The sequence below is a fragment of the Artemia franciscana genome, chromosome 2 (genome assembly GCF_032884065.1).
Source record: "Artemia franciscana chromosome 2, ASM3288406v1, whole genome shotgun sequence".
Lineage (NCBI taxonomy): Eukaryota > Metazoa > Arthropoda > Branchiopoda > Anostraca > Artemiidae > Artemia > Artemia franciscana.
Window position 1 is genome coordinate 61,831,683 of NC_088864.1, and position 17,609 is coordinate 61,849,291.

At 31.4% G+C, this 17,609-nt stretch overlaps 1 protein-coding gene across 3 annotated transcripts; it reads left to right on the forward strand.

The window, feature by feature from the left end:
• The first annotated feature begins 255 nt into the window (after positions 1-255).
• LOC136043901 (cuticle protein AMP1A-like) lies at positions 256-15,769 on the forward strand. Of its 3 annotated transcripts, none has more exons than XM_065728927.1 (3): positions 256-348; positions 6,448-6,572; positions 15,382-15,769. In XM_065728927.1, exons 1-3 carry the CDS (start codon positions 271-273, stop codon positions 15,632-15,634), a joined length of 456 nt encoding a protein of 151 aa, XP_065584999.1. In that variant the 5' UTR covers positions 256-270; the 3' UTR covers positions 15,635-15,769. The 3 variants fall into 3 exon arrangements, with proteins under 3 accessions (XP_065584999.1, XP_065585001.1, XP_065585002.1); XM_065728929.1 differs by lacking the exon at positions 256-348 and adding an exon at positions 416-463; XM_065728930.1 differs by lacking the exon at positions 256-348 and adding an exon at positions 492-650.
• The last annotated feature ends 1,840 nt before the right edge of the window (positions 15,770-17,609 follow it).

Below are 17,609 nucleotides of genomic sequence, written 5' to 3' on the forward strand. Positions count from 1 at the left end.
GATTATGTTGTTCCCTATTGGGGAGGTTCCAAGCAGGAATGGGGTTCTTAAAACAATCTGCATCACTCTGTACTTTTAACATCAAAACAACATTCAATTAAATTTAAACAGTATTTTTTTTTAATCCATTAATAAAATACATTATCATTAGCATTTTTTTAATAGCAAATGCTAATTAAATCATTTTCAAACTGCATTTGCAGATGTCAATAGTTTTCAGTGTAAAATTTAAACACGAAGAACTCAATGCTGCTTACTTCTTATGATTGAATGCGTCAGATGTCATTCAACTTGCGGAAAGGAGAAAACCAGAAAGGTGAACGATCTTTCAAGGAGCTGATATTGACCGTGAGTCTCCTTACTCGCTCCTTTGAGCCACCTCCCCCTTTTGTCAAAACAACACGGTGACTTTGACAAATGTGAACGCAAAATGGAGATGAAAACAACACTATTTCGTCGAAGGGTTTTTATATCCCCCCTTATTATTTCTCAAAAGAGTAAAAGTAGAGCAACGAGTTTCAAACCCAGGGTTACGAATACGGGCGTTAATTTTGAGTGATAATGATTTGTTTCAAATATAAACCTCAAGGTCTTGATTTCAAACGAAACAGTGCTGGTAGAATTCTATAGCAGTGTTAACCATGAAATATGTAAGTTTTTGAATTTTTTTTTTATCAACGTGATTTGTTAAGGAAGAGATTATTAGGACACTGGTAAGAATCGAATCTTGCTCGATTTAAAATGGAAAGGTAGGGGAAAACTGTAATTTTTCGAATTTATTATTTATTTTATTATTCGATTTGAGTTTCGTTTCGAAAATTTGATTCAATTTTGATTCTATTATTCGACTCGATTTTCGATTCGAGAAAAATATGTAAGTTTTTGAATTTTTTTTTATCAACGTGATTTGTTAAGGAAGAGATTATTAGGACACTGGTAAGAATCGAATCATGCTCGATTTAAAATGGAAAGGTAGGGGAAAACTGTAATTTTCGAATTTATTATTTATTTTATTATTCGATTTGAGTTTCGTTTCGAAAATTTGATTCAATTTTGATTCTATTATTCGACTCGATTTTCGATTCGAGAAAAATATGTAAGTTTTTGAATTTTTTTTTATCAACGTGATTTGTTAAGGAAGAGATTATTAGGACACTGGTAAGAATCGAATCATGCTCGATTTAAAATGGAAAGGTAGGGGAAAACTGTAATTTTTCGAATTTATTATTTATTTTATTATTCGATTTGAGTTTCGTTTCGAAAATTTGATTCAATTTTGATTCTATTATTCGACTCGATTTTCGATTCGAGAAAAATATGTAAGTTTTTGAATTTTTTTTTTATCAGCGTGCTTTATTAACGCATAGATTATGGGGCACTGGTAAGACTCGAATCTTTCACGATTTAAAAATAGAAAGGTAGGGAAAAAACAGTAAGTCTTTTTTATCTAATTGTTGCTTCTGTTATTTGATTTGATGTTCGATTCAAAAATTGGATTCTATTATTGATTCTATTATTCGATTTGAGTTTTGATTCGAAAATTTGATTCAATTATTAATTCTATTACTCGATTCAATTTTGGATTCTTGAAAAATGGGTAAGTTTTTTTTTTTTTTTTATAAACGAGCTTTTTTCAGGTATGGATTATAGGAGAATGGTAAGAATCGGATCTTGCACGATTTAAAATAGAAAGGTAGGAAAAAATAGTAAATTTTTCGATGCAAGTTTTGATTCAATTATTTGACTTTATTTTGATTCAAGATGTATGTTTTTGCACCTTTTTTTTTTTTTTTTTTTTTTTTTTTTTTTTTTTTTTTTTTTTTTTTTTTGTATCATCTGTGTTTCTTAAGGCATAGATTATGGGAAAGTGGCGAGAATCGGATCTTCTGCGATTTAAAACAGTAAGGTAGGAAAGAAATGGTAATTTTTCGATGCAACTATTGATTCTAGTATTCGATTTCACTCCTATTCAAGAAAAATACCTAAGTTTTTACATTTTTTTTTCATATAAATAGCAACAAAGACCACACTGCCTTTCCATAACAAACAAATACACTTAGAAACAATAAGACAAAATTTCTCAAGACAGATGAATTCAATTCAGTGAATTTACGGATCCGTGTCCAAATATTTAAAAAAAAAACTTTTAAACATTTTAGTTTTAAAATTAACATTTTATCCTAAGATTACATATGTATATATATATATATATATATATATATATATATATATATATATATATATATATATATATATATATATATATATATATATATATATATATATATATATATATATATATATAATTGAGAATTTAAAGTGCCGAAACCCTATAGGCAAGTGTATTCTCCTGATGAGCCCTTGTGTTGGGTTGTTGCCTCTGAATTATTTGTCTTTACTGTTTCTATTGTTTGGTAAATGACGACTTATACTTATTGACGACATGACTTCCTGTCCATGGATTATTCTTCAGGGTTGATTGTGTATGGCTATGCTGTTTGACCTATGTGATTGTATGGATGAGTAGGGTTAAGGCCTCATTCAAGTACTGATCTATATTAATCACTAATATAGGAAAACAGTCTTCCTTTTCTCCTTCTGTCTCCCTTTTTTTTTCTTTTCTTTTTTAATGTGTTTGTGCTGTTGCATTGGTGATTTCTCTTTTCGTTATATATATATATATATATATATATATATATATATATATATATATATATATATATATATATATATATATATATATATATATATATATATATATATATATATATATATATAGACATAGATCCAAAATGTTCACTGAATTGAATTCCACTGTCTCGAGTCTCGAAAAAAAATTTTCCTATTGATTCTGTGTTTGTTTGTTATCTTTTTTTCTTTTTTTTTGTATCAGCAGTGTTTGTTAAGGCATAGACTATGAAGAAGTGTTAAGAATTGTATTTTTCACTATTTAAAATAGAAAGGTAGGACAAAACAGTACATGTTTCGATTCAATTACTGATTCTATTATTCGATTTGTTTTCGATTCAAGAAACATATGTAAGTTTTTTTTATCAACGTGCTTTGTTAAGGCATAAATTATGGGAAACTTGTAGGAACTTGATCTTACGCAGTTAAAAATGGAAAGTAGGGAAAAACCACTCGATTTTTCGATTCAATCATTCTATTATTGGATTGGATTTTCAATCCGAGAATTCCATTCAACTGTTGGTTCTATCATTCAATTTTATTTTCGATTCGGGAATTCAATTTAGTTACTAATTCTATTATTCGATTTGATTTTAGATTCAGGAATTCGGTTCAATTATTGGTTCTATTCTTCGATTTGATTTTTGTTTGAGAATTCGATTCAATTATCTAGATAGATAAGAAACAGACAGTTGTTTTGAATCAGAAGTTCATCTTGAATCCAAATATAGCATTCATTATCATCGCAGTAATTTTAACCCCTCCCTTCTAATGGTTAAATTTATATCCTGAATTATATATATGTACTGAGTTCTCCATATTAACTCTTCTCTTCAGACCAATTTAACAGTTAGTCAAAAAGCTGGAAAATTCTTTGCATTTATAGGCCTATAATTCAAGGCATGTATTTGACCATCAGGGAGCGGGGATGGAGATAAAGTAAATTTCTGACGGAAATGAATGTTTAATTTGGGTCCAAGATGAACTTCTGATTCTGAAGGAATGTCTATTTCTTAGCTATCTCAATATTCAACCAAACAATTTATCAATAAATAACCAATCAAATAATAAACAATCAATAATAACCAAAAAATTTATCAATAAAACAACAGGGCTTCTTTTATCAAAGCGTCCATCAAAATTCATTGAACAAGTTGAGAATTCCCAAGAAAATTAAATAATTGAGATTTTATTCTACATTCTTATAGAAATATCTCTTAGATATCTCAATATTCTATGAATCGAAAAAATTATCAATAAGACCGTAGGGCTTCAATTATTACAGCGTTCATCAAAACTCATTTAACAAGTTGAGAATTCCAAAGAAAATTGAGTAATTGAGATTTTATTCTACATTCTTATAGAAATATCTCTTAGATATCTCAATATTCAATGAATCAAAAAAATTATCAATAAGACAGTAGGGCTTCCTTTATCACAGCGTCCATCCAAATTCACTGAACAAGTTGAGAATTCCAAAGAAAATTGAGTAATTGAGATTTTATTCTACATTCTTATAGAAATATCTCTTAGATATCTCAATATTCAATGAATCAAAAAAATTATCAATAAGACAGTAGGGCTTCTTTTATCACAGCGTCCATCCAAATTCACTGAACAAGTTGAGAATTCCTAAGAAAATTGAATAATTGAGATTTTATTAAACATTTTTATAGGATTAGAGTAAAAACTCTACTATATGTTATAATTAATTTGAATTCTTTAGTTTTTTAGAATAATTTTCAGTCAAAATTCTGTCAGCAGGAAGCAGGCCTAGGCTAGTATAAATTAAATCTTGGTAGGCCCAGAACAGACTGCCTGAATTTAAGCTGTTACTGGTGAGACAAGTCGGGGTTCTTTATTCTTTCTTATATTTTTAAGTTCTTGAAAAATCCATTTTGTATTTTTTTAATTGGAAAAAATTGCCCCCCCCCTCAAAGTTTTGAAAATAACTATTAGAAAAACATTAGAAAACAATAGAAAAGCTGGAAAATATCCCCTGCATATATTTCGAAAAAGAAAATTTTTTCATTGAAAAATCTTTATTAGAAAATCAAAATTCATTTTCGTCCATTCCCAACATTCTCATGAACTGGCACGACAGAGATACGCTATGCTTCTTGCTTTTTCTTTAAACTGACGAAACTTTCTTTAAAAGACAAAATTTCCTTTGTCCTAAAATTCCAAGTTTGTCTTTCAACCCAACTGACTGCTCTAGACTAGAAACACTGTAAGAAGTCTAATATTATCATACATTAAGTCTTCCAAGCTTCTTGTTCATTCTATATTGCCAAAATAATGGTGTTGTAATTAATAAAATTTGTTTTAGATATTATATATTACATTTCAATATAATATTAATAGTGCAATGTTTCTAGCGTATCCCGTAATATTATAGTTGAAATAAATTACATTTATGGTTGCTAAAACATAATTTTTTTCTTTCGTCTTCCTAGATCTAATCAATTTCACTTGGTGTAATGTTATCATCGCTTTATGAAATGTCTTTTGAAATCTGTTAGTAACCTTATAAATATCAAGATATTACGAGATTTTTTAGAGCATTAAAGGCATTTTATTCCGGTCTTAGCTTCATCCTGGTGTAACAACCTGTATGCCTTTTGCCAAATATTTTTTTTTTTAGCAAATTAGCAAAAAAATTAGCAAAATTAATTAAATTAATTTAATTAGCATTAAAATAATGTTTCATAACTCAATTTGAAGATACATTTCAATATTTGAAATCTAATTTCGGGATTGGCATATAAATGTTAAATACCTTTTTGCCACATGTATTTATTAGTTTGGTATTTAGATATAAATATCAAGATATTACGAGATTTTTTAGAGCATTAAAGGCATTTTATTCCGGTCTTAGCTTCATCCTGGTGTAACAACCTGTATGCCTTTTGCCAAATCTTTTTTTTTTAGCAAATTAGCAAAAAAAATTAGCAAAATTAATTAAATTAATTTAATTAGCATTAAATTAATGTTTCATAACTCAATTTGAAGATACCTTTCAATATTTGAAATCTAATTTCGGGATTGGCATATAAATGTTAAATACCTTTTTGCCACATGTTTGGTATTTAGATATAAATATGAAGATATTACGAGATTTTTTAGAGCATTAAAGGCATTTTATTCCGGTCTTAGCTTCATCCTGGTGTAACAACCTGTATGCCTTTTGCCAAAATTTTTTTTTAGCAAATTAGCAAAAAAATTAGCAAAATTAATTAAATTAATTTAATTAGTATTAAATTAATGTGTCATAACTCAATTTGAAGATACCTTTCAATATTTAAAATCTAATTTTGGGATAGGCATATAAATGTTAAATACTTTTTTGCCACATGTATTTATTAGTTTGGTATTTAGATATAAATATCACATATTTAATTTGATATTTATTTATTAGTTTGATATTTCGATAAGATCATTTTGTTTCAGCAAAAATATTTCAGCAAGCCTTAACATAGGTATACGACACCGAGAAAGGCGCAAAAATTGAAATAGAATGGGACTGATTGGCCGATGCATCAATTCCTAAGAATTTAAGGCGAGGGAGGGAGGATTTATTTTTGAATACAAAGATAAGATTTTTTCAATAAAAATATCCAAAAAAAAGGTGTAACGAGAAAAAAAAGTTGTAAAGATATTTTCACAATCTATTTTCGAAAGCTTTCCCCCTTCTGATATTGACATGCCTGATAATTGGTACTCTTTGCCTATTTTACAATTTGCGATTCCTATTTGCAGATATATCTTGCTACATTTATCGCTCTTGCTCTTGCCCGACCAGAAGGGGATAGAGAAAGGGAAGCTGAACTGGTGAGAGAAACACCTCTGGAAATTGATGTAGAATCAGGAGCGTACAAGTTCGGGTAAGAGATACTAGATTATTTCAATTGGGATGCCTTAGAAGAAAAAAAAATCTGGTAGGCTTTCGAATATCATTGCCTGGGTTAAGTAGACCATGCAATTTACGGATGAGGAGGGTATAAGGGGTCCTAACAATTATTCAAAAATATATTGTCGTTGATCATTTTGAAAATTTCAGCATTAAGCCCCTAAGCCAAGACTAGCCTAACGTAAGAAAAGTTTTAAGGGGTCGTCTTCTAATAATAGGGCATAGAAAGGACTAACAACAGTTTTTTCTCAATAGTTCAGAACTTATATCAACAAGTCCTTGAGCCAAGAAGACCCCAAATCAAGAGAAAATATAGAAAACATATTATTCTACCCCTCCACTTGAAACTTAAACCCGCATTTTCTGTGGCCAAACAACTCTAATGTAGAAAAATAACTTAGATTGGAATCTGAGGCCCCATTTAAAACGGTGCAAAAAATGCTTTTCGATTGACCCCGTTTTATAAAAACGAAATAAAAAATCTGTCTACCTTACAATTGGGCCCAAAAAATGGGCAGCATATTCTTTGATTCTAAACATATCAAACAGTTTGTGGTAACGAACTGTAGTAAGGAGCGACCCGGCTCAATAGTAAACGAAACTCTAAAAAACGGAATTTTGATACTAAAAGATACATCAAAAGAATCGGATTTTCATTCTGATTTTAAATATATAAGTTTCATCAACATTTAGTCTTTGTCATCAAAAGTTACGAGCCTGAGAAAATTTACCTTATTTTGGAAAATATCGGGAAACACACCCTAAAAGTCATAGAATCTTAACGAAAATCACACCATCGCATTCCGCGTATCAGAGGACCCTTTTGCGAAAATTTCAAGCTCCTATCTACAAAAATGTAGAATTTCGTATTTTTTGCCAGAAGAAAGATCACGGGTGCGTGTTTATTTGTTGTTTTTTTCCCAGGGGTCATCGTATCGACCAAATTGTCCTATCGATCAAAAGAATCGGATTTTTATGCTGATCTTAAATATATAAGTTTCATCGAATTTAGTCTTTGTCATCAAAAGTTACGAGCCTGAGAAAATTTGCCTTATTTTGGAAAATAGGGGGTAACACCCCCTAAAAGTCATAGGATCTTAACGAAAATCACACCATCGCATTCAGCGTATTAGAGAACCCTATAGAAAAAATTTCAAGGTCTAATCTACAAAAATGTGGAATTTCGTATTTTTTGCCATAAGACAAATTACGGGTGCGTGTTTATTTGTTTGTTTGTTTTTTTGTTTTGTTTTTTTCCCCAGTGGTCATCGTAACGACCAAGTGGTCCTAGAGTTTGCAAGAGGGCTCATTCTAACGGAAATTAAAAGTTCTAGTGCCCTTTTTAAGTGACCAAAAAATTGGAGGGCACCTAGGCCCCCTCCCACGCTCATTATTTTCCCAAAGTCAATGGATCAAAATTTTGAGATAGCCATTTTGTTCCGCATAGTTAAACACCATAATAACTATGTCTTTGGGGATGACTTACCCCCCACAGTCCCTGGGGGAGGGGTTGCAAGTAACAAACTTTGACCAATGTTTACATATAGTAATGGTTACTGGGAAATGTACCGACGTTATCAGGGGGACTTTTTTGGTTTGGGTGTGGGGTTCAGGGGAGGGGGCTATATGGGAGGATCTTTCCTTGGAGGAATATTTCATGGGGGAAGAGAAACTCAATGAAAAGGGCGCAGGATTTTCTAGCATTACTATTAAAAAAAAACAATGAAAATATAAACATGAAAAAGTTTTTTTCAATTGAAATTAAGGAGAAGCATTAAAACAAACAGAGATTATTACGCATATGAGGGGTTCTAAAAATACTTTAGCATAAAGAGCGAGGTATTTAGGAAGAGATAAATACTTCGCTCTTTATGCTAAAAATTTTTTAAGTAATTTCAACTATTTATTCTACGGCCTTTCTGATTCAGGGGTCATTCTTAAAGAATTGGGACAAAACAAGATTTAGTGTGAAGAGCGAGGTATTAACGAGGGGACCAACCCCCTCATATATATAATCAAAAATAGAATAATATAAAAGTTTGTTACGTAAGTTAATTCTTAAGTTACGTATATTTTTTACTAATAAAAACGTTCGTTAAAAATTAAAAGATCTAGTTGCCTTTTTAAGTAACCAAAAAATTGGAGGGCAACTAGGCCTCCTTCCCCACCCCTTATTTCTCAAAATCGTCTAACTAAGAGAAACTAAGAGAAAGCCATTTCGCCAAAAAAAGAATTAATATGCAAATTTCATTTTAATAATTTATGTACGGAGAGCCAAAATCAGACATGCATTAATTCAAAAACTTTCAGAAATTAAATTAAAAAAAAACAAGTTTTTTGAAATGAAAGTAAGGAGCGACATTAAAACTTAAAACGAACAGAAATTACTCCGTATATGAAAGGGGCTTTTCCTCCTCGAGTTTGTTTGATTCTTTCTCGCAACTCTACTTTTTGAAACAATAAAAAACTTTAGCGTAAAGAGCGGGGTGTCGAGGAGGAAAAGCCCCTTTTATATACGGAGTAATTTCTGTTCGTTTTAAGTTTTAATGTCGCTCCTTACTTTCATTTCAAAAAACTTGTTTTTTTTTATTTAATTGATGTTTAAGACTATGAGCCTCTAGGCCATGTGTGCCCTAATGCATAAAAACAATTCTAGTTTGGGGGTAATGTCACCCTTAATAAAAAAAAAGGACCAACAAACCTTCTTCAGATTAGATTGAAACTTTCAGGGATCGTTTCCTAGTCCAGTGGGACAGATAATGTTTTAGGAAGGGGAAGATTCTGGGGCCTGGAAATGGGCCAAATAAGATTCTAGTTGATCAGGTCTTAGTACCTTGGCAGAGGGTAAAATGATGTAAAAAAAAAATTCTGGGCCCCCAGCCCGGTTACTGGGAAAAACGGTGGAGATGGGAAGATAAATCCCACGGTATAGCATATAATATTAAGAAAGAGTGTTGGGAAATCAAATTGTGTTTCTTTTTCGTTGTTAAAACGTTTAATAACTAAAAAGAATCTTAGAATGATATTACTGACTCTTTTAATATTTTGTTTAAAAACACGCTTTCCAAGATAGAAGTTTTTTCAAGAAAATCAAACTTATTAAGATAAAATATAGACTGAGAACATAATTCAAACCTAAAGCGAATAGAAATCACTACATAAAAGAATAAATCAAACCCCAAAAGAACAGAAATGAAAATGGACAATCAAATCAAAAATAAAGATAGGAGATCCTCCTATATATGGATAAATGAATCTTAAAAGAATAATAGATAAATTGAATACATCAAATTCAAAATTTAAGCAAACATATAAGTTTAAGTTTTTGTCAAAGGTTAATTTTAAAACAAACAATAATTACCAAAAACAGTCAGCTACTAGGCAAGAGCGTGATTTGCACTTTGCTGAAAACAATTTGTGTTTTGAGAATAGTATTTTTAGTTGTCATAAGTTCGAAGTGAAGCCCCCCCCTCCCCTCTCACACTCCCCAAATGGCTCAAATGTAATTTAAGCTTCATTTAAAATGATGTGATGTTGAGCAACAGGGTTTTTATTTGTCAAAGGATTAACAATGCTGCAAATTTACTGCAATTTGCATACCCAAAATTGCTGCATCAAAAAACGATGAAAATGAACGTTTTTACCATATAAAAATATTAACTCCTATAAGCTTCAGCAATATTGAATTTTTAAATGTTAAAATTTCCTTTTTTTTAAAAGATGAAATTTTCCAAATATCTATGATTTTCAGTGAAGCAGAAATCATGATCTGACTGCTTAAATGTTTATAGGCATTAGTTTTTAAAATTTTAATATTCAAGATGGCTGCAAAAAACTTTCCTTTTCCTTTCCTCTTTTCCTTCGCAAAAGGAGGAAAGGTTATCCTCCTTTCCTCCAGGATAGTATCCACACTGGCTGGTTCAGGTATAAGGTACAAGAACAATAGATAAGGTTCAAGAAAAAAATTTCTCGGTTGGAAACACATATTATGATTCTACAGATTGTTTTAATATTTTTAATTTCATGCAAATTCCACCGACGTGGGTTTACCCAGGTACGAAGAAATTAACCACTGGAATCCCTCTTGTAGAAGCTCATTTTAGTGCTGAGACCTTGTTAGGGCTGATGACATCGTGAATTCATGTTTTCACTATGAACTAAAAATTAAAAATTAATAAATTATATAACTAAGAAACAAAATTAGTTTTTCTCATTTCAATATTTTATTAATCTCGAAACTAAAACACTGAATTACAGTTCCAACTATGAATTTATGCATTTTCGCTACCTTCAGATATCCTAGAAGTCATTCTAATGAAATTAGCTTAGACTAAAAAAGGCTACTCCCTTCAAATGCTATATCTCAAGAAAGTCCTGTATATTAAAGATTAAGTAGGAGATTTTTTTCCAAATCTTATTAATTTATCATCCATCCTATTTTATTTTAGTAGCAGAAAATCTTTTAAAGTAAGGTTTCCCTCCATTACTGTGGAATAGAGTGATTGACTCCTAGATGAATTAGAGTGAAATATATTGTGTTGATTTCAAATGAATATTGTCAGTTTGAAACAGATCCAGACGTTTTAGAATGATTATATTATTTATTAATGAAACTGTGATTTTATTTTCATATTGAGGATTATTGTGGTGAATTGGAACGTATTCTCAGACACGCAACTCAATTCATTCTTGTAAATTAATTACGTATCATGAAATAAATTGTGTTTATTTCAAATGAATTTTGTCAGTTTAAAACAGATGCAGAAGTTTTCAGAATGATTAGATTATTAACTAATGAAAATGTGATTTTGTGTTCATACTGAGGATTATTGCGGTAAAACGAAACGTATTCTCAGACGTGTAGCTCAGTTCATTCCTGTAAATCGATTAATTATCATGAAATAAATTGTGCTTATTTCAAATAATAACATCGTCAGTTTAAAACGGATGCAGAAGTTTTCAGAATGATTAGATTATTAACTAATGAAACTGTGATTTTGTGTTCATACTGAGGATTATTGCGGTAAAACGAAACGTATTCTCAGACGTGTAACTCAGTTCATTCCTGTAAATCAATTAATTATCGTGAAATAAATTGTGTTTATTTCAAATGAACATCGTCAATTTAAAACGGATGCAGAAGTTTTCAGAATGATTAGATTATTAACTAATGAAAGTGTGATTTTATGTTCATATTGAGGATTATTGCGAGGAAATTGAAACGTATTCTCAGACACCTAACTTAATTCATGCCTGTAAATTAATTAATCATTGTCAAATAAATTGTGTTTATTTCAAATGAATATTATAAGTTTAAATCTGATGTGGAAATTTTCAAAATTATTAAATTATTTACTAATGAAACAGTGATTTTATGTTTATATTATGGATTATGGCGATAAAACGACTCAGACATGTAACCCAATTCCTCCCTGTAAATTAATTACTTTTCATGAAATAAATTGTGTTTATTTCAAACGAATATTATCAGTTTAGAACAAATAAAGAATCTTTCAGAATAATTAGATTATTTACTAATGAAAATGTGATTTTATGTTCATATTGAGGATTATTGTGATGAAACGAAAAGTATTCTCAGACGTGTAACTCAACTCATGCCTGTAAATCAATAATTATCGTGAAACAAATTGTTTTATTTCAGACGAATTATGTTCAACTTAAAACAAATGTAGAAGTTTTCAGAATGATAAGATTATACACTAATGAAACTGTGATTTTACATTCATATTAAATAAAAAAAACTAGTTTTTTTTTAACTGAAAGTAAGGAGCGACATTAAAACTTAAAACGAACAGAAATTACTTCGTGTATGAAAGGGGCTGTTCCCATATCAGTGCCCTGCTCTATACGCTAAAGTTTGACTCTTTCTCTCAATTCTACTTTGTTAAACAGTAACAAACTTTAGCGTAAAGAGCAGGGCGTTGAGAAGGGAACATTCACTTTCATACACGGAGTAATTTCTGTTCGTTTTAAGTTTTGATGTCGCTCCTTACTTTCAGTTAAAAAAACTAGTTTTTTTATTTAATTACTGAACGTTTTTGAATTAATGCATGTTTGATTTCGGCTCTCCGCACATAAATCATTAAAATGAAATTTGTATATTAATTCTTTTTTTGGCTAAATGGCTTTCTCTTAGTTTTGATCAGACGATTTTGAGAAATAAGGGGTGGGGATGGAGACCTAGTTGTCCTCCAATTTTTCGATTACTTAAAAAGGCAACTAGAATTTTTAATTTTTAACGAACGTTTTTATTAGTAAAAAATATACGTAACTTAAGAATTAACTTACGTAACAAACTTCTATATTCTTATATTTTTATTATGTTTGTGAGGGGGTTTATCCCCTATTTAATACCTCGCTCTTCATGCTAAAGCTTAAGTTTTGTCCCAATTCTTTAAGAATGACCCCTGAATCAGAAAGGCCGCAGAATAAATAGTTGAAATTACTAAAGATACTTTAGCATAAAGAGCGACGTATTTAGGAGGAGAAGAACGCCTCATATGCGTAATAATCTCTTTTCGTTTTAAGTTTTAATGCTACTCCTTACTTTTAATTGAAAAAGCTTTTTCATGTTTATTTTTTCATTTTTTTGATAGTAATGCAAGAAAATCCTGTGCCCTTTTCATTGAATTTCTCTTCCCCCATGAAATATTCCTCTAAGGAAAGAACATCCCACATAGCCACCTCTCCTCAACCCCCATCACTCCCCCAAACCAAAAACTCCCACTGAAAACGCCTGTACACTTCTCAATAACCATTGCTGTATGGAAACAATGTTCAAAGTTTGTAACTTGCAGCCCCTCCCCTGGGGAGTATGGGGGAGTAAGTCATCCCCAAAGACATAGTTATTAGGTTTTTTGACTATGCTGAACAAAATGGCAATCTGAAAATTTGAATCCGTTGACTTTGGGTAAAAAATGAGCGTGGGAGGGGGCCTAGGTGCCCTCCAATTTTTTTGGTTACTTAAAAAGGGCACTAGAGCTTTTCATTTCCATTAGAATGAGCCCTCTTGCGACATTCTAGGACAATTTGGTCGATACGATGACCCCTGGGAAAAAAACAACAAATAAACCCGCACCCGTGATCTTTCTTCTGGCAAAAAATACGAAATTCTACATTTTTGTAGATAGGAGCTTGAAATTTTCGCAAAAGGGTCCTCTGATACGCGGAATGCGATGGTGTGATTTTCGTTAAGATTCTATGACTTTTAGGGTGTGTTTCCCGATATTTTCCAAAATAAGGTAAATTTTCTCAGGCTCGTAACTTTTGATGACAAAGACTAAATGTTGATGAAACTTATATATTTAAAATCAGAATGAAAATCCGATTCTTTTGATGTATCTTTTAGTATCAAAATTCCGTTTTTTAGAGTTTCGTTTACTATTGAGTCGGGTCGCTCCTTGCTACAGTTCGTTACCACGAACTGTTTGATTAAGGATTATTGCACTGAAACGAAAACTAATCTCAGACTCGTAAGTTGATTCATTCCTGTAAATTAATTAATTATCGTGAAATAAATTGTGTTTATTCAAACAAATTATGTCGATTTAAAACAAATGCCGAAGTTTTCAGAATGATTAGACAATATACTAATGAAACTGTGATTTTATATTTATATTGAGGATTATTGCGATGAAACGAAACATTTTCTCAGACGTGTAACCCAATTCCTCCCTGTAAATTAATTAATTATCATGAAATAAATTGTGTTTATTTCAAACGAATTATATCAATTTAAAACAAATGCAGAAGTTTTCAGAATGATTAGATTATACAATAACGAAAATGTGATTTTATGTTCTTATTGAGGATTATCGCGATAAAACGAAACTTATTCTCAAACGTGTAACTTAATTTATTCCTGTAAATTAATTAATTATCGTGAAATAAATTGTGTTTATTTCAAATGAATATTGTAAGTTTAAAAACAAATGCAGAAGTTTTCAGAATAATTAGATTGTTTACTAATGAAACTGTAATTTTATGTTCACATTGAGGAATATTACGATGAAACGAAACCTAATTCCTTTAAGTTATTTAATTATCGTGACATAAATTATGTTTATTTCAAATGAATGTTGTCAGTTTAAAACAGATGCAGAAGTTTTCAGAGTAATTAAATTATTTACAAATGAAACTTTGATTTTTTAGTTCACATTGAGAACTATTGCCATAATACAAAATCTATTCTCAGACGTGTGACACAATTCATTCTTATAGATTAATTAATAATTATCGCGAATGGGCGTTTACTGCAAGACAATTATCTACCAACAATTAGTGACAAAAATTACAGAAAACTAGAGCACACAGAACATTCACCTTAATTCACCCATGTTCTATAATATTTGAGTTTATACTAAGTATCTTCGTCAGCTCAAAGATTTAAACTCCCCCCAATTTAGCTCCTTTTATATATCCAGAATATATTTGGAAGCCTAAGACTTTTTAAATTATTTCTACAGAGTAGATATTAATTCAAATAACGTTTTTAATATGCTACTTCTTCCACATGAGTGGCTCTGTAGGTGGCCCGACAGTTCAAAGAGACCGACAGTAGGCTTTTTAGAACCAATATCATGGTGTATAGCCCCCCCCCCCATATTGACCTATTGCAGGTATATTTTCTACTTTCCACATGCCACCGACAAAATTGACATATGCAATATAGATATGGAGCAAGAAAGAAGTTTAAACAGTCGTTCCCTCTTCCGCTAAGCTCCTGAAAACCCGTTATTAATTATTAACGCCCTATTTTTCAGATTTGAAACCAGTAATGGAATTTCCCGGGACGAATCTGGTCGTATTGTAGAAGTTGGCGAGGAAAAAGGACAAATGTCAGAAGGAAAAGTAACATACACTGCTCCAGACGGAACCATTGTCACCTTGACGTACATTGCAGATGAAAATGGGTTTGTACCAGCTGGTGATCATCTTCCTGTGCCACCAGCGGTCCCTGATCACATAGTGCAACTTTTAGCGGATCTTGCCGCAGCTGCAACTAAGAAGGTGTAGAAAGTGCTTTTATAATTATGTTTAATTTTTAAACAAAGAAGTACAAAAATTCGGAAAAAATTATTTTTCGCAGTCGATTCAATCGTGCAATGGTTCTTTTTATACTCAATGTTGATAAATAGAATGCCAAAATTATTTTTAATTTGTTCTAATTATGTCTGTGTTGATGCATTTTAACTGACATAGTGTATTTTAGCAATAGTGCAGAATTTTCCATAAATTTTGGAATTCCCCCCCCCAAAAAAAAATTAAATGGAGTCAAGGAGTGATATAGGATGCTGATGAAGAAATCTAGAACATATGTTAATAAATATTCAAAAAAAAGTATAAATTTTGAGCCTAACCACTTCAATGCGGAAAAATTCCTTATAATAGTAATATAATAGTCACAGAAAAATAAATTAATTATAAAGGTGTCCTCTTAGCAAAGGTTATGAATGAAGCAATAATTTAATAAATGTTACTATTTTACGAGACGTGTCTAAAAATAATTGAAAACAAATAACAGGTTTAAATTGAAAGTAAGGAGTAACTTTGAAACCTAAAACGAACTAAAACTTCCGTATATGCGGAGGGACTGCCCCCTCCTCAGTCCCCCGCTCTTCAAGCTTAAGTTATTTAGTACTTTAAAAAGCTTCTCCTTCCAGTAAAATGGCCCTTGTGTTTTCAAGAGTCGTACTTAAAGAATTTAGACAAAAAGTCAGGCATTAGCAGAAAGGATAAGGCATTGAGGAAGGGGCAGCCCCCTTATATAAGAAAAAATTCTGTTCATTTTAAGTCTTAATGTTACTCCTAACTTTCAGCTGAAAAAAACTTGTACTTTAAGTTTAATTTCTGACGGTTTTACAAATAATGCTGGAAGACCACCCCCCTTCCCCCAAGAAATTACTTCATGGAAAGTTCCTTTTGTATAATGTCCCCCCAGAGAGTTTCATCCTTGCAGAAAATGATCCTTGAAAAAATTTCTGCGGATAATGTGGTCTGTAAAATTCTTCGGCCCTTTCTTCGCTCGGGCCTTTGGTTCCTAGAAGTTTGGTCTTTTTTCTATTAATTTAAAAGACATATAAGACATTTTCTGGTAAAAATTAAACAGGCCAAATTAAAATAGACCAAATTCATATGATATTAAAGCGAACAGAAATTAACATAGATGGATAAATGAGATCTGTATCCATGATTTAGCAAATATGAAAATCTTTGCAACTAAGATCAGTAAAGAACTAGTTCTACACTGTACAGTTGATGTCGTCTACCTTGGAAGCATGTCAGAGGCAATGCTGTAGGGACGCCTTAGTAAAGAGCCATCTGTCTTCAATATATTTTTTATTTGTTTTTTCACTGCGCATAGAAAGGCTGCCGTAGAAACTTGGGATGGAACTAATTTGATTGGAAATTGGAAGTTCTAGTGTCCTTTTTGAGAGCCAAAAATACTTAAAGTACGCCATGCCTCTCACGTGTCCTGTTTGGCTACCTGGCTTCTCGCTCCAAGATATCCCACCAAAATTTCAAGAATATCATCCAGTTTGAAATAATCTTACGGGATAATGAATATGTCTCTACACATAACATGCCTCCCAAAGGCTTTGGGGTAAGGGCCAAAAATAATGCATATTTCCGATTGTTTATCAATAGGTTTTATAGCGAAAAGGGGAGCACAGGCTTGATCTTAGGTATCTAATAGGCTCGACACTTTCATATTTTACTTTAGGCCAAGAGGATTACAAGAAAAAAAGAAGCTGTTATGAATGGACCAACAGGAGAAACGAACCAACGAAGCTTTTTTCCTGATGAGCTTGAAACTTACAGCCATAAGTCCTTGGGCCGAGTGGAGCGTAATCTACAAAAAAACTGTTTAAGGGCTGGACCCCACCCCCAAGAAAGAGGGCCCTATATAGAACAAAGAAAGTTTTCCGATTGGTTTAAACTTGTGTTCTAAAGCTATCGGGATAAGGGGACCTTGGTGCAGAATGGGAAA